The 24206-nt window shown below is 47.1% G+C and overlaps 1 protein-coding gene across 1 annotated transcript in view; it reads left to right on the top strand.

Moving 5' to 3' along the window:
- Positions 1-17176, top strand: part of TMCO1 (transmembrane and coiled-coil domains 1) — a 33015-nt gene extending 15839 nt beyond the window's left edge. Inside the window, exons 6-7 of the mRNA XM_080647619.1 lie at positions 1496-1640; positions 16672-17176. Of these exons, the coding sequence (XP_080503745.1) occupies positions 1496-1640; positions 16672-16770 (244 nt within the window). The 3' untranslated portion in view covers positions 16771-17176. The remainder of the gene's footprint in view (positions 1-1495; positions 1641-16671) is intronic.
- Positions 17177-24206: the final 7030 nt, after the last annotated feature.

Genomic DNA, 24206 nt, shown 5'->3' with positions numbered 1-24206 from the left:
TGTTTTCACTCTTAAAATAGAGTTTTAACTGTAATCTCCTTAATGATAGCCAGATTACTGTGTCTGACCCAGCACGAGTGGGCCAGAGTAATGGCGGAGCTGCTCTAAGTGGCTGGGCAAATGCCCAGATGACAGGCGCCACTTATCACCCCCACCCTTCCTTACCTTTCTCTTACTCATCCTCCCCGGCTTCATTTCTGTCTGTCTGTCTCTCACCCCCCCCCCAGTCTGTTCTTCTCTCCCCATCTGTTAAGTGCCACTCTGTGCCAAGCATGGTGCCAGGTATTATATAACAGGCCAGGTGTGCCCCTGCCCTTGGTGATACCAACATTGTCTGGGAAGAAAAGACAGACAGATACATGATGGATGTTACAACAGGAATGTGTGTGTGGAGTACAGTAGGGGGAAGAGACGAAGGGACTGTTTTTGCCTAGGGGAGGGCCCAGAGAGAGTCTGATGGTTTTCAGGCAGAATTTCCCCTTAACTAATGAAGGACCTTTGGAATATTCAACAACTTGCCCAAGCTTTCCAGAAGTCTCATAATTTCTAGCATATAATCTTAAACTCAGTGTTGTTTTTTTCACTGCCATGCTTTCTCTCGTTTCTTGGGTGTGTATCACTGTGAATGAACAGACAAACTGAACACTGAACGAGTGTTGATGAGTACGCTTCATTGGTACAACTCCAGTACTCATGTATTCTTAACCTTGCCACCTTCTGGCTCAGTGCTTACTGTAGAGGTGCTAAGTACTCAAACTTCTGATTTTTTTAAAACTTTTTTATTGAATTTATTGGGGTGACATAGGTTAATAAAATTATATAGGTTTCAGGTATACAATTCTATAATACATCATCTGTATATTGTATTGTGTTCACCACCCCAAGTCCAGTCTCCTTCCGTCACTCACACTTCTGGTTTTAAAATGATATTTTTATAGCTTTAGTGGCGTGTGTGTAGTTTTTCTTGTTGGCCTTGGCTTTATTGTGTGATTACTGCAACAGATTTTGGGTCCTGTTTTGCTTGAAGTTCAGTATTTGAGTTATTCCTTAGTCTTATGTACAGATGAGTTCTAATGAAATAGACTGACTAGGAAATAACTGGCCATTTCTGCCAGTAGTCACACTGCCTTATATTCATGCGATTCCCCTCCTTAACACTGTTTATGAACACAGTGCACTGAACAGCCTTACAGTCTCAGCCAACATGTGCACGCACACACACGTCTGAAAGGCTGCTCGATGGGAAGGGCTTCGAACCTCTGCCAGGATCCTGATACTGAAAAAATTAAGAGTCACTAGTTTAGAAAAAGATTGACGGGAACAGTTACATCCTTCCTTACCTCCTTGTACGTCAGGTCTCTTTCTAGAATATCACCTTTTCTTGTTTTTTAAAGATCAAAAGACTTAAAGTTCTATTTCTGTTCCAGATTCTTCTCGGGAACTAAGAGGCTCGTCAGGCTTCTAAAAATAACCATCTTTGTTTTTTCCTTTTCAGATTTGATGGCAGAGTGGTGGCAAAGCTCCCTTTCACGCCCCTTTCCTACATCCAAGGACTGTCCCACCGCAATCTGCTGGGGGATGACACCACAGACTGCTCCTTCATCTTCCTGTATATCCTCTGCACCATGTCCATTCGGCAGGTGAGTGACCACACCCACTGTTAACACGGACAGTCATGTGCCACATCAGACTTGGGAGTGATGACAGACCGCATGTATGACACTGGTATGTCACAGAGCCTAGGTGTGTAGTTGCTGCACCATCTAGGTTTGTGTAGGTGCCCTCTGATGTTTAGGTGACGAGGACATCACCTAAAGATGCGTTTCTCAGAATGTGACCCGTCGTTAAGCACCGTGACTGTGCATCCTTCCTTACTCTCATCCCTGCATTAGCATTTGCTCTGGAACACTGCAGGTGTCCCCTGTTGCTCTGCTGCCCTCCAGGTTCTCCTTTAGAACTCCAGTGCTCAGTCTAGCACTGCCTTAAATGTGTGCGGTCCAGACTACTAAGCCTTAGGACTGGGCAGTGGCTGGGAAACCAGACGTGGTTTCCACACGCATCCTTCGAGCTCTAAGACTCCTTCCTCGGGGCAACTGTCCGAAGGCACAGGAGTGCGGAGTGGGCTGCCCTTCCTTCTGTGATTTCTTCCTTGCTGTACACCAGCGCCTTTGTCACTGTGGGAGCACAGGTGAGCGGAATGATTTGGTCACTCTAAGTTGTTCATGGTTGAGAGCAAGCCACCACAGGACCAGACACTCATAGTGGAAATGAACAAGGGCTGAGGGAAGGAACGAGGCTGAGGGAGCCTCGGAGACAGACCTGACACTCAGTCAGTGGGGGATTCAGGCAGGAAGGGCCAAAGAGGGAAGTGCTCTTGAGGTGGGATTTTAAAAAATGACAGGGGTGCCCAGCCGAAGTGGCTCAGTGGTTGAGCGTTGACCTATGAACCAGGAGGTCACGGCTTGATTCCGGTCAGGGCACATGCCCGGGTTGTGGGGTCATCCCCAGTGGGGAACATGCAAGAGGCAACTGATCAATGATTCTCTCTCCTCACTGATGTTTCTGTCTCTCTCTCCTTCTTCCTTCCTCTTTAAAATCAATAAAAATATATATTTTTAAAAAGTGGCAGGTTAATTAATTAAAGTCTCGGGTTCAAGAATTCTATATTTCAGGGCGTTGCTCAGTGTACGACATACTGGCATTGCAGTGAATGTGAACACGATTCTTTCTGTGTCTTTTGCATGGTGATTCTTTCAGAGTTATTCTTGTTATTTTCATTAATATCTTCTCTTTTCCTCTGAAACGTTTTTAAGGCAGTGATTTCTTAGTTTGTGTGTCCCTTAAAGTGCCTGTGTAATTACAGGGGGCAGCTCCTGCATTGAGTGTCTGCCCCCTGGTTATCAGTGCACAACATAGCAACCAGTCGACTGGTCAAAAGGTCGCTTAGGCTTTTATATATATAGATAGATCACATTTTTGTCCTTTTGTGACTGACAATGTTTTAAGGTTTATCCACATTGTAGCATTTCAGAATTCCCTTCCTTTTTAAAGGCCAATACTATTTCACTGTGTGGATGGACCGGCCACATTTTGTTAATCTGTCCATGAATACTTACGCTGTTTCCACTTTTTTGTTGTTAATCCTCACCGGGGGATATGGTTGCCTCCCACATGCACCCCAGCTCGGACTGGGGATGAAACCTGCAACCGAGGCATGTGCCCTTGACTAGAATTGAACCCAGGACCCTTCAGTCCACGGGCCAACACTCCATCCGCTGAGCCAAACCGACCAAGGTTCTGTTTCCACCTTTGAACAGCCAAGTTCTCATATTCAGACATGGAATTGCTGAGTTACAGTGCAATTCCATGTTTAGTTTTTGGAGGAGTCACCAGAGGCTTTATGTAGCCACTGCACCCTTTTACCCAGCACTTCATCACCAGCTTGGGGCTGGGTTTTAAAAGATGCAAGTCATTTCTCATCTTTTAGTTTCAGTGAGTGGAAACCATAATTTCGTTTATTCAGGTTAATGTTTATGCTGCATGTTAGAAACGATATATATTTTATGCGGTTCCTTTCACCAATTGGCGTGGCCTTGCTTGTTTTAATGGGGAAGTCTTCCCTCAGTGAATTAGAATAGAGCACAGGAGAGTGTTGTTAAAGTGTCTACTGAAGGGACTGGATACTTTGACCACCAGGTTTTCTGAATTTATGTTTGTCAGAGTCTTTTACTTGTGAAAGATTATGACTACACTTACACGTATAGTTAATAACCTGTCTATGGGTCAACCAGAACCCACTTCCTCTACTGCCTGCGTGAAGGTTGATTAAACAGCGAGCTCCGCTGGCCCCTTCATACAGGAATGCTCCCTGTTACCAGGAGGAGTGATATTAGGTTGAATGAAGGGTAGCCATCTGCTTCTGTCATTTGCCCCTGTCCATAAGACTGGTGATCAAATTAGTAATGATTCCCTGTTCATTTATTCATTCAACAGAATTGAGCACATACATGTACCAGGCTCTGTGCCGGAGGCTCCGTGTTCAGTTGTAGACAAACCGACATGTGGTTATGGTCCTTGCCTTCATGGGGCTTGTTTCTTTTGAAATAAAAAGTTTAATTTTCCACCTGTAGCTTCACTTTTTAAAATATCACTATCCAATATGAGAACATAGAAGTACATCTAAGTTTATTTGTTATTCTAAGTAAATTAAACAAAGATTAAACGAAGTGTTTTTGAATCTGGTTTTCATCTATTGCATGTCATTTTCCCTTTCTAGGATGTTGAGTCTGTGGTTTACCACTGACTTAAGAGCTTTCAAGGAAAATAAAATAATACTATGTTGATCATACAGGGTAGGGCAAAAGTAGGTTTACAGTTATGAGTATGTGAAACATCGCTTATTCTTATATTCTTATATATTAATTATTGCAGTTTCCCATATGAACAACTGTCAACCACCTTTGACCCGCCCTGTGTAATGGAATTGAAGCCCCATTTCTACTTTAATATGGTGGGGAGAGGGAGAACGCATTGTGAGGCTGAGGAACTGCAGCATTTGCAGGTTTGAATCTTGCTCCCACTGAGGTGGAGTGTCCTGGGGAGTCCTGTAGCCTCTCAGAGCCTCCGTTTTCACGGAGGTGACATGGGGTCCATGGCAGCCTCCACTTGTGTGACCGTCAGATGGCAGTCTGGAACGGAAATAGTTGTTCCTACGGCCACACTCTCTCCTCCCACCCCGCATCCTGGGGGTGTTTTTAAAATTGATATTTGTTCCCAGCCCAAGATAGGACCATGTTCCTTTTCACAGATTAAAACGTGACATGTCATATTAACTGAAAATAAATGTAATAACCTTTGCTCATTTTATCTTTCTTCTTTTGTTTACTTCCTTAACGTCTGGTGATTAACAATTAGCTGCCTTGACCTTCACACCCCAGCTATTTCCTTTGTGTGATTTGTAGCGGTGGAAACAGTAGGTCCGCCAACTTCCCTGAGAGGTGTCAGTAACAGTCCAGGGTGGTGACGGGCATTTCCTTAACTCCTTAATTAAGGCACTTGCTTTTTTGGTCCTTGTTGTGAGTCAGTGGCTCGGGTGAATGTTTATCTCTGTATAAAGTGCTCTGCCTCTCATCTCAGTAAAAATCCAAGTGAACCTACCTGTCAGTAGCTGGGGGAGGCAAGTCTATTCTTGTAGATCCATGGGGTTGTGAAATCCAGAAGGATTCGTGGTTCTGAGGAAATGCAGAACAAAGCGTTTCTTCTCTTTTTTCTCAATATATAACCTCATGTGGCCCAGCCAGTGTGGGTCAGTGGTTGAGCATCGATGTATGAACTAGGAGGTCACGGTTCAATTCCTGGTCAGGGCACATTCCCAGATTGTGGGCTCCATCCCCAGTAGGGGGCGTGCAGGAGGCAGCTGATCCATGATTCTCTCTCATCACTGATGTTTCTATTTCTCTGTCCCTCTCTGAAATCAATAAAAATATATATTTTTAAAATATATAACCTTGCCCTAGCTGGTTTGGCTCAGTGGATGGAGTGTTGGCCTGTGGACTGAAGGGTCTCAGGTTCAATTCCAGTCAAGGGTGCATGCCTGGGTTGCAGGCTTGATCCCCAGTGGGGGGCGTGCAGGAGGCAGCTGATCAATGATTCTCTCTCATCATTGATGTTTCTATCTCTCTCTCCCACTGCCTTCCTCTCTGAAATCAATAAAAATGTTTAAAAAAAATATATATATATATACACACACATACACATACATACATACATACACGAGTGGCCCGGTGCACAAATTTCGTGCACCGGGGGTGGGGGGAGGTGTCCCTCAGCCCGGCCTGCACCCTCTCCAATCTGGGACCCCTGGAAGGATGTCCTACTGCCGGTTTACAGGGAATGGGCCTAAACCAGCAGTCAGACATCCCTCTCGCAATCCGGGACTGCTGGCTGCTAACTGCTCACCTGCCTGCCTTCCTGATTATCCCTAACCCACTCTGCCTGCCAGCCTGCTCGCCCCCAAATGCCCCCTGCCAGCCTGATCACCCCCAACTGCCCCCTGTGCCAGTGTTCTCACCCCCAACTGCCCCCCCCTCGCCGGCCTGCTCGCCCCCAGCTGCCCTCCCACTGGCCTGCTCGCCCCCAATTGCCCCCTGCTGGCCTGCTCACTCCAAACTGCTCCCCCTCCCCGCTGTCCTGATCATCCCCACTGATGGCCAGCTCACTCCCAACTGCCCTCCGCCCGCTGGCCTGATCACCCCCGCCAGCCTGATCACCCACAACTGCTGTCCCATCCTGGCCTGATCACCCACAACTGCCCTCCCCTCTTGGCCTCTAACCGCCTCTACCTCGGCCCCACCACCATGGCTTTAATGTCTCCCAGTCTAATTAGCATATTATCCTTTTATTAGTATAGATAGAGGCCTGGTGCACGGGTGGGAGCCAGCTGTGTCCCGAGGGGGCGTGCAGGAGGCAGCTGATCCATGATTCTCATAGTGGAAATGAACAAGGGCTGAGGGAAGGAACGAGGCCGAGGGAGCCTGGGAGACAGACCTGACACTCAGTCAGTGGGGGATTCAGGCAGGAAGGGCCAAAGAGGGAAGTGCCCTGAAGGGTGTCCCGAGTCAGGGTGGGGGTTCCCTTGGGGCGTGGGGTAGCCTGGGCGAGGGGCCTGTGGTGGTTTGCAGGCTGGCCACACCCCCATGGGGTGAGGGTCCCTGCTGGGGGGGCGTGGTCAGCCGGGGTGAGGGGCTGATGACTGTTTTCAAGCTGGCCACACCCCCTTCAGGGTGGGGGTTCCAGCTGGAGTGCCTGGCCAGCCTGGGTCAGGGGCTGATGGCTGTTTGCAGGCTGGCCACGCTCCCCAGCGGGGACTCTTACTCCGTGGGGGTGTGGCCAGCCTGGGTGAGGGGCTGAGGGCTGTTTTCAGGCTGGTCATGCCCACCCGGCAACCCAGGCTCCCAGCCCCTCCTTTTATTTTTTTTTCTCCAGCCCCTCCTTGAGCGGAGGCCAGGGCCAGCTGGAAGCTTGGCTTCCTCTGTCACCGGGGGCAACCCAAGCCTCCTGCTTGCTCCAGCTCCATGGCCACAGCCATCTTTGTTGAGTTAATTTGCATACTCACTCCTCATTGGCTGGTGGGTGTAGCGGAGGAATGGTCAATTTGCATGTTTCTCTTTTATTAGTGTAGATAACGTCTTGTGTGTAAGACTGTAATCTGAAAAGGTATCAGTGAGAATCTAACTTGGTCTCCTAAACCAGGTGTGTGGTCAGGACAGAGATGACGGTACACACACTTTATTTTCCTCTTACACTTTTGGCTTTCCTAGGGAGGCCCAGGATGCTGTAAGAACAGGTTCTGGTTACGTCATGTCAGCAACTCTTAACGTCATCAGAACAAGGGAAGATCTCCTGCCGTGTTGGGCCTCATCGTTACTGTGGCCACTTTACTAAGGCGTAGATGCTAAGTCTTCACTGCCAGTGCAGCTCACCTGCAGGCAGGCATCTTCGTGTGGTGGTAGGCTTCACGGCAGCTGGTGATGCCGACAGCTGATTGACAGAGTGTGCAGGCGTCATCTGAGCCGCTCCTTGAGAACTGCCCAGTGCTTGAGTCAGGCTCATTCAGATGTTCCCTGTCATGGCTGAACATTGATGCAAGTCTGTCCACCATGGCAAGAATTCTTCTCTGATGTATTCGCAAGGGTGTCTCATCTTGTGGAACTCACAATGGGAACAAATCCACAGTAATTGTAGAGTGTGATTGGTGTGTGTGTGTGTGTGTGTGTGTGTGTTTACAATATGGTGTTGGAGAGAGAAACATGCTATGGACATATAGTGGCTTAAGTATTACAGATGTCCACCCTTTGACCCCTGCCACCCTGCCCCCTCTCCAGGCCTTCACCACCCCATTGTCTGTGTCCATGGTTTTGCATATAAGTTCTTGGGTTAATCTCTTCCTCCTCCCTGCTTCCCTCTGAAATACATCAGTCTATTGCATGCTTCAGTGTCTATGGTTCTTTTTCTTTTTTTAATGACCTCCTGGTTCAGAGTTCAATGCTCAACCACTGAGCATACTGGCCAGGCTCTGGTTCTGTTTTATTTGTCAGTTTATTTTGTTCATTAGATTCCACAGCAAATCTTCTTTCTTTAAGGATATTGTCACTAGCTACAATATACTGGGGTTATTGTTTTTGTTTTAATCCTTTCAGCATCTTAACATGCCTTTCCACTATCTTTTGCCTCCATTAATTCTGATGAGAAGTCCGACGTGTCTGTAGATAAGGTCACTTCCGCCTGGCTGCTTTCTGACTTTCTCTTTGAGTTTGGTTTTCAGCAATGGGACTATGATGTGTGTAGGATTTTAAAAAAAAATGTTATGCTACCTAGATTTTCATTAAATCTCAGAACATTTCAGGCATAATTTCTTCAAATATTTTTTTCTGGCCCTTTATTTCTTCTTCTGTGATTCTAGTTATATGTTAGTCTTTTTGGTATTGTCCAATAGGACTCTGAGGCTCTATTTAATTTTTAAAAATATTTTATTTCTGTTCTTAGGATAATTTGTGTTAATCTGTTGTCAGGGTTACTGACTCCTTTGTCATCGCTAATATGAGTAAGCCCCAACTCCATCCAGTGATTTTTAAATTCTGATATATTTTCGGTCCAAAATTTTTTTGCATCCTCTGCCTTCTGTGTTATGGGAACTTGATGAGCAATTGTAATCAGTTGTGAGAAGCCTGATTGCCAGCTGCCAGTGAGACAAAGAGTGAACTGACCATTTCCATGGCTGAGTTATTTTAGCTAAATGACTAAGGAATAAAACTTAGCAGAATGTGTTTATTGCCAGTGACCTGGTTCTTCCCAAAATGTCCAGTGAGCAACAAGCCACTTCCTCTTCTTGATCACTCGTCCCGCCTTTGCAAAGAGGAAGGAGTGCAGATCCTGCAGTGGCATTTTTCTGCGTTTCCTGCCAATACAAGGTGTGATTACAGGAAAATGCTTTTCCTTCTGACACACACTCTTCAGTTGTGACCCTGTTACACAGGACTGGACAGAAATTCAAAAGAATTGTTTTATATTTCTCTAAAACCTGTGCTTAGTAGTGTTCTACATCATCTTTATAATAATACGTTAAAACACCTATCTTCTAGCAGAATTCACCTTTCTAAACTCAATCTTGCTAATTATGTAGGCCTGAAAAATGGCCTCCAGGAGGAGCATTGAGGGCGTGGGTCCCCAGTCAGGACAAGTTTAATGGAGGAGGTACTGGAAGATGTAGAGGGTAACATGCCCTCAAGTCCCTGCCACATGGCATGATGCTCAGGGAGGGATGATCTAGGGGTGATGCTCAGGGAGGGAGGCTCCGGGGGTGATGCTCAGGGAGTGCTGACGGACAGCGGTGCCTTTTGCTTATCTGCACACCAAGGTAATAGAAAGCCTCTTCATGGAGTTGTGAGGATGTAAATAAGAAGATCATGTGCAGTGCTTAGAAAAACTCGTCTTCGTTTTAAATTATCCTGTTCAGCGATACTTCAGAAACTTGGAGACAAGGAATAAGAAAAGGGCAGATGTGCTGCGCCAGCACAGCCAAGGGTTCGGCGAGCCTGAGGGAGAGCCGGTGAAGGATGAAGAAAAGACAGACAAAGAGAATAAGCTGGATCTAGGTGGATCTTCTGTGCCTGGCTGAGGCCACAGAATAGATCCAGACGGCAAGCTGATGGTTTATCTTGTAGTCAGAGGTAAACAAGGTAATTTACAATGTTCTTGTTAGTTTCACTTGTTTTAACAGCACTTGCTGCACCTCCCACAGCCCATTAGCTACCCAGGAAAGATCTAGGGAGCAGTCACAAGATCAAGCTTAATTATGCTTAGAGGGCTGTGCCCTCCACCTGAGACTTGTTTGCGACTTTACCAGCAGGTCAGTCCGAGGCTTAACCCTATAACTGCTCCCTACATCTCGCCCTTCTTTTAATTTTAAGCTACTAATAATGGAAGTAAAACTTAAACATCAAGGACAAAGTTCTGACCATTAAAATATTAACAAAACAATGCCAATGCAAAACCCAATAACAAAACAATGCAAATGCAAAACCCAGACATGGCTATTAATAAAACAATGCCAGTGCAACACAACAGTAATAGAGAAATCAAACTACAGTAACATTTTCCTACTAAATGAAAGTTTCTTTTGCTGATTTACTCAAGAGTCCTCGGACTTGGCTGCGCAAGAGTTTGCAGAAGACTGGCAGCTAACCAATGCTAGCATGGCCAGAAACATGATTGAGGGAGTAGCTTCCACTTCTTGCTTTTCTGCCATCTGCTGGGCCTCAGTTGTTAAATTCTTCAGTTGACCCCATGTTGACACCTCGGTCTTTTGTATAGCCTTTGTCATCTTCCTTTTCCGCTTTGCTGTCATTGGGGCAACTCTCAGTCTTTTGAACAATGAGACAAGGAGCTTCTCTGGGTCCATTGCGGTGACGTACGTAACGCTCTGGCACCCAAATTGGCTGTGCTGCTCCTTCTGGAAAGATACAAACACAACCTCTTCCCCACATCATTACTGGATCTGGTCCAAACCATTGTCCAGTTTGTGCATCCTTCCATCGGGCTAACCCCGCGGAAGCTATTGTACAGGAGGCTCGATGCCTTTTGGCTGTTGTATGACCCTCTGCATCGCAATTCAAAAAATTTAAAATATAAAGAACATGACTGAGTTTGTTTTGAGGTGACACATAACATCCATCTCCCCCTTTCTATTTTAGTAATTGCATTTTAAGAGTACGATTTGCTCTTTCCACTATTGCTTGATCTTGAGGGTTGTAAGGGATACCAGTTTTATGACAAATTTGATATTGCTGACAAAAATATTGAAAAGCAGAACTAGTGTATGTGGGTCCATTGTCTATCTTTAGCTCTAAGGGAGGACCTAGTACCGCAAAGGCAGCTAGGCAATGAATAATTACATGCTTGGCACTCTCTCCCATTTGGGGAGTCGCAAAGATAAAGCGGGAGCAGGTATCTATATTAACATGTACCCATCTATGCTTACCAAGTTCCGGTATGTGGGTGACATCCATTTGCCAAATTTGATTAGGTTTAAGATCCCTGGGATTAACCCCCAATGATTGTACAGGGCAAGGAATTACACCCGTTTGCCATACTTACCACATAGGCACTATCACTATATAGGTTAATGGGCTCTGTAGCAAAATCTGTCAAGGCATAGATAAAAGCTTGTAAGACCTTTGCACCTCTGCTGCAGTAGTATCCAGCTTTTCCAGAACTGGATCCATCTGTAAAAATGGTTAATGCCTAAGGTATAGGTTGTGACTTCACTATCTTTGGGAAGGTAAAGGTAGTAACTGAGAGAAATTGTAAAACCTTATTTACTGGATAATGGTTACCAACCTGTCCAGAGAAATTAGCAAGTGCAACTTGCCAATTCGTTGATCGTTGCCAGAGCCAGTCTTGCTGTATAGTTGTAAATGGTACTATAATAAGGTCAGGGTCTTGGCCCACTAATTGGCCTGTTCGAAGGTGGGCTCGAGCTATTAGCTGGGAAACTGTATCATGGAAAGGAGTAATACCTTAGTTGGAGAATGAGCCAAATATAGCCATTCAACAACTCCAGGAGCTTGCCAAATGACCCCAGTGGGTGTATGTGTCGTAGGGAAAATTAAAACCTGTAAGGGAAGGGAGTAATCAATTCTAGTAAGTTGTGCTGAACTTAAGGCATCCTCAACTTTACGTAAGGCTGTCTTGGCTTCCTCTGTCAAGCAGCGTGGGGATGATGGAGATGAATCTCCCCTTAGTATATGAAATAAAGGGCCTAAGTTAGCAGTGGTTAATTTTAAAGCAGGTCGAGCCCAGTTAATATCTCCTAATAATTTTTGGAAGTCATTTAATGTAAGTAGTCAGTCCAAATTTGAATTTTCTGAGGTTTTATTGTTTTTCCTTCAATAATACTGCCAAGATAAGAAAAAGGAAATGTCCTTTGAACTTTTTCAGGTGCTATGCATAATCCATCACAATGCAGGGAGTCCTGCAAATCTATATAGATATTATTTAGATGCATTTCATTTTTATGAGCTAAGAAAATGTCATCCATATAATGAATAATTATAAGCCTCGGGATATTTTTTCCTTATAGGATGTATGGCTGCAGCCAAAAAATCCTGACATAAGGTAGGACTCTTGGCCATGCCCTGAGGCAATACTTTAGCATATCTCCACCCCCATCATCCCAAACCCACCAGCGCTGTTCCCTTGCTTCCTCCAATCCTTGCTCATATTTGGGAGAAAGCGAATTGTCCTGAGGGTTCTCTCCCATAGGAGCTGTAGCCCCAGGGACTGGAGGGGGCAGCGGAGGTGCCGATGGTGGAGTCAGAAGCCTTTGGCAACCTTCCCCCATCTGTCTTGATTCCCCTGCCACATTTCTCCACTCCCTTTCTGGAGTGGGCTCTAGGCAGTCCCTAATCAGGGACCACAGACTGAAAGTAGAGGTCCTCTGGACCTTCAGCTATATAATGATCGCAAAGTTGTTTTCCTACCTTCTCCCATGCCTCTATATTTACCTTTTCTTCCTCAGAAAACCATGGGCAGGTTTTACTCACAAAATCCAAAAAATCGAAAAGCTGTTCATACCTCACAGAATAGTCCCTTGCTTGGAGCATAGCCTTTAGCATGGATACGCATGCATTCTTTCCCTGCAATCCTGAATCTCCCATGTTTTACACCTAGCTAGTACTCCACCCCTCCCTTACTTACTGCGCGCACACGTCTTGGGGCCTTCTTTCACCTGACAATTGCAGTTCCCTCACACTCAGGTCCGCATTGAGTACCACTTGGGCCAAACTCAGCTCTGCGTTGGGCGCCACTTGTGCCTCACCAGCACAGCCAAGGGTTCGGCGAGCCTGAGGGAGGGCTGACAAAGGATGAAGAAAAGACAGACAAAGAGAATAAGCTGGGTCTAGGTGGATCTTCTGTGAGTGACTGAGACCTCAGACCAGATCCAGACTGCACGCTGATGCTTTATTTTATAGTCAGAGGTAAACAAGGTAATTTACAATGTTCTTGTAAGTTTCACTTGTTTTAGCAGCACTTGCTGCATCTCCAACAGCCCATTAGCTACCCAGGAAAGATCTAGGGAGCAGTCACAAGATCAAGCTTAATTATGCTTAGAGGGCTGTGCCCTCCAAGCTGGGACTTGTTTGCGACTTTGCCAGCAGGTCAGTCCGAGGCTTAACCCCAAAACCACTCCCTACAGGCAGACAATTGTTATTAATGCAACTGTTATTTTCTGTATATTCTTACAGTCTTCATATGTGTTTTTTATAGACCTTGTGTTTAGAGCAATTTTAGGTTCACAGTGGTGTGCTCATACACAGTCTTCAAAATTGTGATTTAAAAAAAAAATAGGCCCGGCCCTAGCCAGTTTGGCTCAGTGGATAGAGCATTGGCCTGAGGACCAAAGGGTCCCGGGCTTGATTCCAGTCAAGGGCATGTTCCTTGGTTGCAGGTTCCTCCCCAGTCAGGGCTTGTGCAGGAGGCAACTAATCGATGTGTTTCTGTCACATCAGTGTTTCTCTCTGTCTTTCCTTCTCTCTTCCACTATCTCTAAAAAAAAAAAAGATCAATGGGAAAATGTCCTCGGGTGGAGAGTAACAACAATAACAACAACAACAAACAGGCCAGGCTGTTGCAGGGTTTTTATTGCTGAGATCAAGACCTGCTGGAGGGAAGTGCCGTCACTGGGCTTGGATGGTCGGTCAGCTCTCTCCTGACTGGTGGCTTCTCTCTGCCTCCACTTTCTATCTCGAAGGTGAGGACGCCTGAGGACTCACATCTGTCCTTAGGACTATTTGTAAACTTGAAAGTGCACGGAAACGTAAGCTGTTGCTTCCACGTTGGAGAGAGCATGACGTTGGCCCTGCACCTTGGCCTCTTGCATCTGCAGGCTCTAGGTGAGCTCCTCCACATGTTTCACAGGAAGAGGCTTCACTGACAGGGAGGGAACAGGGGGACTTCATCCAGGAGAAACCATCCCGAGACCTGGCTCACTTGAGAGAGTCCAGTCTAGGAATTTAAATAGACTCTTTAGAATTTCCCTAAAGGAAATGCAGAGCAAATTGTGTTTGGTTTTGTTGCAGAGCAATTTGTATTAAAACACAAAAACTTGAGTAATGGAGCATTGATAAACTTACTTTAGTGTCCCCAGTGGGGCTCTAGCAAGAGTCCCAAGGAGAACCAAGCACAGGGCTGCCTGGGGTTCCGTCACCGCAGGCCTGGCTGCTGACATGCCTGGGCTCTGACATCCGTGTGGCTCTGTGGGTCCTGTTAGGCTTTCCCGTCTGGAGCAGCGCACACGTTCCACAGCCGGTTATGTTTCCACTTCGTAAATGAGACTGTCAACAGTCTGCCCTTCAAAAAGGATGCCTTCTGTGGCTCTCCTTTCACTTGCCTTCTTTCCCTCCCTCCTGCTGCCCCTTTCCACAGAACAGCCTCTGTTGTCTTCTGTAGATCACAGTCAACTCGTAAGGTAAAGGGCATCAGAGGCTTTCCTGGCCTTTATCTCTAAGTGATAACGACTCACTCAATTGACCCCGGTCTCTACAGAATAACCAAGCAGGGACGTGTGGCTGTTTTGTCTAGACTGCATTATCGTGTTTGTTGACTAGACAAGCGTGTTTATTAGCAGCTAATCTGGTAATGTCTTATTATTTCAAATTTTATCTTAAAGTAACTTCCCATAATGCCTTGCTTAACCCTGGATACATTGTAGGTGGTGGGTAAATATTTACTGATTAAAAGCAATTGGAAATTAATGACATTGTATTTTGGGTCTTCTCTTTGCTTTGCCAATGGGTTTTATAGAGGTGGACATGTGGAGCTGTTTTTATTATGAAAATAGTACAAACATTTTCCAGATTTACTAAGGAGGAGTAGCCCGATCTACAAAGGATCTGTTTTCTTGTTTCCAGATTTCTTTTTAATGTAAAGCATGAGCTATAGTATTGTGAATAAATCAATTAATGAAGTATTTACAGTCAGTATAATTCAATGAATTCTTAAGGTTACCTTCATATTCTGTTACATTCTGTTGTAATCTGACAGGGGTTATCTCAAATATATACACATCGGTCAGCATTCTTAGAGGTGAAAGGTCAGGGCGGCTGGCTCTGGGATTCTTGCAGTGCCCCATGCACAGCTGGCCCTCAGGGACTGTCCAGTGATGAGTGCGGATGCGCAGGGTTGTAGCACCCTCTTCTAGAACTGTAGGACCTGACGCTCACTGACTTTCCGTGTCGAAGCCCCTCCCTTCCCTCCTGAAGAATCCCCATTAGTCCCGTCATGCTGTGCCCCAGGATCACTCGGGAGTCTGCCCGCCTACCCGTCTTTCCCACAGTTGAGTCATTGTCTTCCATGATTGTGTCTGTCCCCAAACTGTTTATGCTGGCTTACTTGTTGGATTCATGTACTTTAATTTAATGTTATATTAACTGATGAAATCTGAGAATAAAACAGTCGTTTTTATGAGAACTAGTTTAATAAGTACGAGTTTCTTTAAAAACTATGGAATCAGGTGTAAGTGAGGATCTGAGAAAGCTGAGAGGCCGTGCTCAAAACCCAGGAGGGTTCTGCACTCAGGTTCCTTGGCCGGATTCTAAGTTCTCTCGTTCTTTTGGAGAAATGGAATCGGAATATTTCAGTTTCTGCTTAGATGGCGCAGCAGTGACTAAGTCCAAGCAGCACACCCGCATCAAGGGAAAGGCCTCTTCAAGAAGTAGCTAGAGTGTTAAAACACACTGTGTTAAAACGGAAGGTCAGCTCTGGCTGGTTTGGCTCAGTGGATAGAGTGTTGGCCTGTGGACTGAAGGGTCTCGGGTTCGATTCTGGTCAAGGGCATGTACCTCAGTTGCAGGCTCCTCCCCAGCCCGGGCCCTGGTCAGGCAACCAATCGACGTGTTTCTCTCACATCGATATTTCTCTCTGTCTTTCCCTCTCTCTTCTACTCTCTCTAAAAATCAATGGAAAAGTATCCTCGGGTGGGGATGAAAAAAACAAAAACAAAAATCTTAATATAGTAAAATGCAAATTGACCAAATGGAGGAACGACTGGTCGCTATGACACGCACTGACCACCAGGGGGCAGACGCTTAACACGGGAGCTGCCCCCTGGTGGTCAGTGTGCTCCCACAGGAGGAGTGCTGCTCAGCCAGAAGCTGGGCTCATGGCTGATGAGCACAGTGGCGGTGGCGGGAGCCTCTCCCACCTCTACGGCAGGGCTAGGGACAACTATATTCAAGCCATCAGTCGGACATCCCCCGAGGGCTCCCAGAATGCGAGAGGGCGCAGGTTGGGCTGAGTGACACACACACCACCCTCCCAGCCTGAGTGCACAAATTTCATGTACCGGCGGCCTCTAGTAAAAAAATAAAACAGAAGATCACCTCTTTTTGTGATTCTGAACTTGACAGAGCAGCCTCTTTGGTTAGTGGGCTGAAGTCCGGCCAGGCCAGAGGCTTTGTGATCCCCATCGCATTGCAGGTTTCACAACAACAGAGCGACCATCCTGTTGGCGGTCATGAGGGCACTCTCAGCTGGGGCGTCCCTTCCTGTGGGGGCTGTGGAAGGCACTTCTGTAGCTCATATTAAAACCCGCTTTCATTCCTTCTTCCTCAGAACATCCAGAAGATTCTCGGCCTTGCCCCTTCACGAGCTGCCACCAAGCAGGCAGGCGGGTTTCTTGGCCCTCCACCTCCTTCTGGGAAGTTCTCCTGAAATCAAGAAGAACCTGTAATTCCTGCCACTTTTTAAGGTCTTCAAATTAGAGGAGTAGCTATTTTGTAGCAAGAGCCACCGGCAGCCTTGGCACTCGGGCCACTTTCTCGCTTTGTTTCTAGACTTTGTGGATGTGATAGAATGCGAACGGCACCCAGCGAACCAGACGGCAGCGTGTCCACTAGATAAGTGGAGGGGCGTCTGTGATGAGAAAGTGTCTCCTTGTTTTGTTTACACGAACATTTCCGTGGGACCGATGCGAGACGGCTGTGTGCCGAGGAAGCCGCTGCGGAGCCTTTAGCGGTCAGAAAGGAAAGTCTAGTTTCCCGGTAGTTAGTTATGACTCTTAATCGTGTGGGTTTTTAAGCCAAATCTACGACCTGTGATCAATAAAGGGCCAAAATTTTCGCTGTCTCACCTACAAGGGAGGTCTGTCTCGTTTCGCCACGTGTCTAGGTACCTGTCTCGGTGATGTGGACGTGAAGGTAAGCACTGCCAGCGGGGCTAACGCGCAGTGTTCGCTGCCCCGGCTCATATGTCTGCCCGTTTGCTCCACACACACAGTTGCCCCATCATAGGAAGCAGAAAGCCGAAGAGGGAGGGAAGCAGGGAGCCCGGGGTAGCTGTGCGGCGCCCTAGCGGTGCCCCACCCGCACAGCCTGCTGGGCTCCCACGAAGGGGCCCTGGCAAGAATGTCACACAGGAAATAAAGCTGCCTCGCCACGGCAGGGTCCACGTGGGAGGCAGTAGGGCCTACAGCAGCCTCCCAGTCAGTTTTCTTAATTACTTGCCCTGAAAAAATGCGAAGAGGAGTCATTTGACCGATACCCAAGCAGACCATCACTGAGTTTTGGCGCTAACATGCCCAGCCTGAGACGCCCGTTCTCTTGAACATGATTTGGCTGCTCGGCCTGTGTAAGGATAGCATGTCCCCTTCCAGTTAACAAATCAAGCGCTACCCATCCCTGCGGTAGCTCCCGGGCGCACTCATACTATGCAGGAGTGGCGGAGGTCTGCCCAGTGCGGGCAGGCTGAGTCCTCACCAGGCAGCACCCAGAGCGAAGGCAGCTGGAAGGCGGAAAGCGCATGTGAGTGCTCAGCCGTGACAGACCAGTGTGGCCCGTCATCCTCAGCAGGTCACGCACCCAGGACCCCCTTGCCCCAAATCAAACTCATACGTAGTAGGGCTTTCTGTGTACGGAACACTTTTGTGTATTTCACTGCTGTCCTCAACACAAGTACGAGTACCACATACTTTCTTCTTTTTTGGATTAAGTCTGCTTAAGTTACAGTCTTTTGTTTTCATTTATTGTTTCCTTTGAGTTTTAAACTTTTAGAATGGAAAAAAAATCACAAAAGTTTTTAAAATTGAAGTATAAAGAACACCCAGATACCCACTATTCGACTTTCGTTATTAACTCACTAGAGGCCCGGTGCACAAAATTTGTGCACTCGGGGGTGTCCCTCAGCCTGGCCTGGGTGCACTTGCAGTCTGGGACCCCTCAGGGGATGTCCGACTAATGGCTTAGGCCCACTCCTCATGGGCCTAAGCCGTCAGTCAGACATCCTTAGCGCTGCTGCGGAGGTGGGAGAGACTCCCACCACTGCCACTGTGCTCGCCAGCCGTAACCCCGGCTTCTGGCTGAGCAGCACTTCAACCCACTGAATTTTCCTGTGGCTGCTCAGATTGTCCCTTTTCCAGCCATGAGAGGCTCTGTAATGGCTCCTGGGTCCGCTTGAGGAGACCCTCGCCGTCACTGGTGGATCTTTGCTGAGTGGCATGCGACGCCCAGGGCATCCTGCCTGCCCTAAGGCAGCACTTTCTCCACGGAGGCCTGCAGCTCAGCACCAAGGAAGCTTATGGAGCTGGGTGCCAGGTGGCCAGGCCTCTGTGGACCAAGGTAACATGTTTCATCAAGATAAGCTGCATCACAAATTAATACTGAGGCTCTACTCCCCCTTGAGTTCAGAGCTGCTGAGTTTTTAGTTAATTTGTTTGATCTGTACCTCTTGTCTGATGCTAAGAATTCTAGTTTTCAGTCCCAGGAATGATAGAATTAGAATATTGCATAATTACTTATTAGCATAATCCCAAATGTCCACTTCATAGTCTCAGGGTATGAATCCCAACATCACTACCAACAGCAGGACTCGTGGACTGTGTGGTGGGTGGGTGTTCTCTCAGATCCCGCTCTGTTCAGTCCAGTCAGCCCCATTTCCAGTTAGCTCAGAAACCAGATAGTTTCTTTTCGGAGTCGACGCCACCAAGTGGATGAATATATGTTTACACTCATTTGTGTGATTTTATTTTCAACTTTTAGAGCCTGTTCTTTTTCTTTAAATTATACAAATGACACAGACTGTTTTATGGGGTTCTAGGCTAGCCTACAAAGGTATACTTAACCTACACAGGGTGGTTAAGTATACCGAGCTGCCCCTTACCACACTCCTTTCATGCGTGGAACCCACTCATAAGCCCAAAATGTAGAAAGATGGGCGGGAACAGATATGACCAGAAGCCGTTATGTTTTATCTTTTAAAATACATTTTTATTGATTTCAGAGAGGAAAGAAAGAGAAACACCAATGATGAAAGAGAATCATTGATCAGCTGCCTCCTGCATGCCCCACATTGGGGATCGAGCCCATAACCCTGGGCATGAGCCCTGACTGGGAATTGAACCGTGATCGCCTGGTTTATAGGTTGATGCTCAATCATTGAGCCACGCAGACCGGGCAAGAAACCATTTTATTTTAAGCCAGTAGTTGGGATGCAGGCCCTGCATGACATTGTCCCCCATCCTTTCCCACACACTGACGAAGGCAGGGCATCCTGTGGGGACAGGATACAGCAGCGGACGTCACCAGTCACTCCCTTGGGTCCTCATCACTGTCCCCTGGCTTTCCCTGCAGTGGCTCTAACAGGCCCTACACTCGGGTCCCTCATCTCGCCTTCCTGGCGACAAGCTTTCTAAAAAAGAAGTCAAATCGCATTTCTCCTCCCACGAAAGTTGTCTAGTGGCTCCTGTAGCCATTAAGGAAATGTGAATGATTTTAACAGAGGAAACCATTCCAGTTCCGTACCCCCAACCCCCCGAGACACACACACACACACACACACACACACACACACACACACACACACCCAGTTGAGACAGGCGGGTTAGCCATCAAATTCTGCATCCTTCACCTTTTTGGACGTTACTGCCTTTGTTCTGTCTGCTTGGGATGGGCTTCCTCTTATTTGCCTGATTTTCTCCTATTACCTTCTCGACTCTGCCCAAGCATCACGTCCCTCATAAGTTTTCTCTGGCCTTGACATGGCCTATATGAGTCACTTATTAAAAATGGGCCCAAAAAGTCTATTAGCTTTCTGAGTCTCATCTGGAAAATGGGGTCCATACTCCTCAGAAGTCCTTTATCCACCCTGCACTTACCAAGTCTTCAGGTGGCCCTGTCCCCACCACCAAGCGCACTGCCGGCCCTGCCCTGCGCTCTCCGCGAACTGCAGCTTGTTAATTATATTATGTACGTTATAGTATGTAAATTAGTGGGCTGTGAATGCAGAGAATGGCTCCTGTGGAAACTAACTTGAATGACTCGATTAAAGCAACTTGCTAGCAATAATTGCTTTGACATATGTGGGTGAAGTAAGAGAGGCTGCAAAAGTAAAACAAATTTAGGGAGATTCAGCTCTCTTAGTGTTTCAGTTCTTACTCCACATAAAAGAAGCCAAAACTGGAAATCAGAGGTGGTAGATTTTGCTTTTTAAAAATACATTTTGCCCTGGCCAATGTTCTCAGTGGTTAGAGCGTCGACCCTTGGACCTGAGGGTCTCGGATTTGATTCCTGGTCAGGCCACGTGCAGGAGGCAGCCAGTCGATGTGTCCCTCTCACGTCAATGTTTTTCTCTCTACCTCTACCCACCTCCCTTCTAGTCTCTAAAAATCAACAGAAAAAATATCCTCTGGTGAGAATTAACCACAAAAACAAAAACAAAAAAAACCACAAAACATTTTATTTTAGGAAAACATCTACCATGAAACATGGAGTTTTCATCATAACAAATTCTGTTTAAATTCTTCCAATTTTTGGAACCTTGATTTGAGATGCAAATGTTTGATTTTATTGTATTAATGCTAAAATGTGCATGGAGAACAAAGATAAAGATCCTTTGCAATAAATGAGCCAGAGATGATGAATCAAAAAAACAAAACAAAACAAAAAACCCACACCAAACAAACAAAAAAGATGATACATTTCGGGTTGCTTTATGCAAAAAAACAGCATCCAAAACAACAGAACAACAGCAAACAGCGAGGGGACTCCAAACAACGGACTCCCCTGGGTCCTGCCCTGGCCATGGCTCAGGTGCTTGGAGTGTCATCCCTAGACCAAGAGGTTGTGGGTTCCACACCCTGTCAAGGCCTGTGGGAGGCAATCAATCAATGTTTCTCTTTCTCCCTCTCCCTCTCCCCCTCTCTCTAAAATCAATAAAAACATATCCTTGGGTGAAGATTTAAAAAAAAACAAACGTCAGCCCTACATCCAAAGTGAATGGCTGCATGTATGTTTTAAACTAGAACTGTCTACTAAGACATGGTATTTTGAACGGCCACCTTCTGAAGACGGAGGCTAAACACATTTTTTAATCTATAAGATTATATTTGGATCCAAGGCCTATCTGGCTGCTCATAAATGTAATCAAGGCCTACTTTTACACAATCAATTCTTACTTTTATAATAGTTACTCCAACCGTTTGCTGAACAGAGTCAATTCGATCAAAACAGAGATCATATAAAACTACAACAGCAGCAACAACAACACGCAGAGATCATATCAAGAAGGTTGAACAGCCTGCAAGCTGCTCGGTCTGCGGACAGGCGTTCCTGGAAGCAAGGCTTGGCTTGCCAGGGGGCTCCGCGGAGCAGGCTCCGAGCCTTTGCTCCGCACAGCCATGGTGCACATTTCCTCACCGCAGCCCAGGTACAGTAGTTTCATGGGACGGCATTTGCCTCCTATGTGCACTCTGATATTCTGTTCTATTTCTTTTTCCAAAAGTAGCCGATGGGGCCCTGAGGCAGCTTGCCCAGACCTGGAGGCTAGTGTGGCTTCACTGCTCCTCCCACTCCTCCTCCCCTCCTGCACTTCCTGGTGAACCCTATTTTCCCTGCCGGCAGGAGAAGGAAGGAAGGCTTTTGTTCCATTGGGCCTCTTTTGAGAAACCCATTTCCCAGAAGATCCTCAATGTCCTCAGTGCTCATGGCCAGACCTGGCCACATGTCTGACCCCAACCCTAACAATGCTGAGGGGAAGATGGCCGCCTTGGTGGGCTTGTGTCCTCAAGATCTGTCCTTGTTATTGAGGGGGGCGGGGGGGGGGGGACTTAGACACTGGAGCAAAACCAGGGTTCCCCAGGGCTCCCCAGCCTGGAAAGGCTTTTGGGTAGAAGATAACTATTAGGGGTATTTCTGGTTTAGAGAGGCCATTCCAGGTGGAAATGGGCCGCTGTTGGGGGGGGAGGGTGTGGGAGGGAGGGCGACAGCCAGGCCCTTGGTGGCCCCACCCTCATTCTGTACCCTATTTGCTGCCCCCTGGTGCCAGGATGTGTCCATCAGGACCAAGTCCTGGGCACTAGAAAAGCAAGTTGGTGGCAAAGAGTTTAAAAATGCAATCGATGCCCTGGCCTGTGTGGCTCAGTGGGTTGGAGCACTGTCCCATACACCAAGGGGTGGCAGGTTTGATTCCCAGTCAGGACAGCGCCCAGGTTTCAGGTTCGATCCCCAGCTCAGGCTTGTGTGGGAGGCATCTGATCGCTATTTCTCACATCGGTTTTTCTCTAAAAATCAATAAAATGTTACAAAATGCAATTGATATTTGAACCGGTGCCCCTCATCCTTGCATTCCTTCTTTGCTGTAGGTTTGCTTTTCCTAATCTCGTTTACCCTTCAGTCCAGGCAAGGGCTGCTCACCTGCGATCGCCCCTCGTGATGGAAGTGGCCCTGCCGACCCCTGGGAGATGAAGGGCTGTTCTCCGAGCCTCCGTCCTGGACAGACGGACGCAGCTAGGCACTCTCCTGTGGCTGCGCCGGAAGCCAGACATCATGTGTGCACGGCAGCTTTTACCATGCTTTTCCATTCCCGAGACTCCCTGCCTCTGTCCAAGCCTCTCGGACCTTCCATAAAAACAAGCAGCAGCCAAACGGGTTGTTTCCCCCTTGACATGGCAACCACCCTTAAAAAGAGAGCGCAGCCCTGGCTGGTGTGGCTCAGTGGATTGAGCGTCGGCCTGCGGACCGAAGGGTCCCGGGTTCGATTCCAATTAAGGGCACGTACCTCGGTTGCAGGCTCCTCCCTGGCCCAGGCCCTGGTCAGGGCACACGCAGGAGGCAACCAACCCATGTATTTCTCTCACATCAATATTCTCTCTGTCTTTCCCTCTCTCTTCCACTCTCCCTAAAAGTCAATGGGAAAATATCCTCAGGTGAGGATTTAAAAAACAAAAATAGGAAAAGAGAGCAGTGGACCCAGGAGGTCCCTTATCCTGCTGGCGCCCCCATGGCCTTTCCTCTGTCAGTCTCTGTCTCTCTGCCAGCCCAGCCCCCCCCCCCCCCTCCAGCTTTCTCTTTGGTTTCCATCCAGGCCTCTGTGGCCGATGTTCTTTCTTTTTAATTCATTATTGTTTAAAGTATTACCTATGTCTCCTTTTTCCCCCACTGACCTCTCCCTGGCCACTTCCACCCCCAGCACATGCCCTCACCCCCCTAGTGTCTGTGTCCATTGGTTATGCTTACATGCATGCAAGTCCTTTGGTTGGTCTCTTACCCCCGCCCCCCGCCACCCCCCCCCCCAGCCCCCGCCTTCCCTCTGAAGTTTGAGGGCCTGTTTGATGATTCTCTGTCTCTGGATCTGTTTTTGTTCATCACTTTATGTTGTTCATTAGATTCCACAAATGGGTGAGATCATGTGATATTTTTCTTTCTCTGACTGGCTTATTTTGCTTAGCACAATGCTCTCCAGTTCCATCCATGCTGTTGCAAATGGTAAGAGTGCCTTCTTTTTTTTCAGCAGCATAGTATTCCATTGTGTAGATGTACCACAGTTTTTTAAAAAATATATATATATTTCTTCATTGATTTCAGAGAGGAAGAGAGAAGGAGAGAGATAGAAACATCAATGATGAGAAAGAATCACTGATCAGCTGCCTCCTCCACACCCCCCCACTGGGGATCGAGCCGCAGCCCAGGCATGTGTCCTTGGCCAGAAGTGAACCTGGGACCCTTCAGTTCGCAAGCTGACACTCTATCCACTGAGCCAAGCCGGCCAGGGCCACAGTTGTTGTTGTTGTTGTTGTTTATCCACTCATCTGCTGATGGACACCTAGGCTGTTTCCAAATCTTAGCTATTGTAAGTTGTGCTGCTATGAACATAGGGGT

Source organism: Plecotus auritus, assembly GCF_963455305.1.
Source record: "Plecotus auritus genome assembly, chromosome: 12".
In the NCBI taxonomy this organism is placed as follows: Eukaryota; Metazoa; Chordata; class Mammalia; order Chiroptera; family Vespertilionidae; genus Plecotus; species Plecotus auritus.
This window is presented reverse-complemented; position numbering and strand designations above follow the sequence as displayed.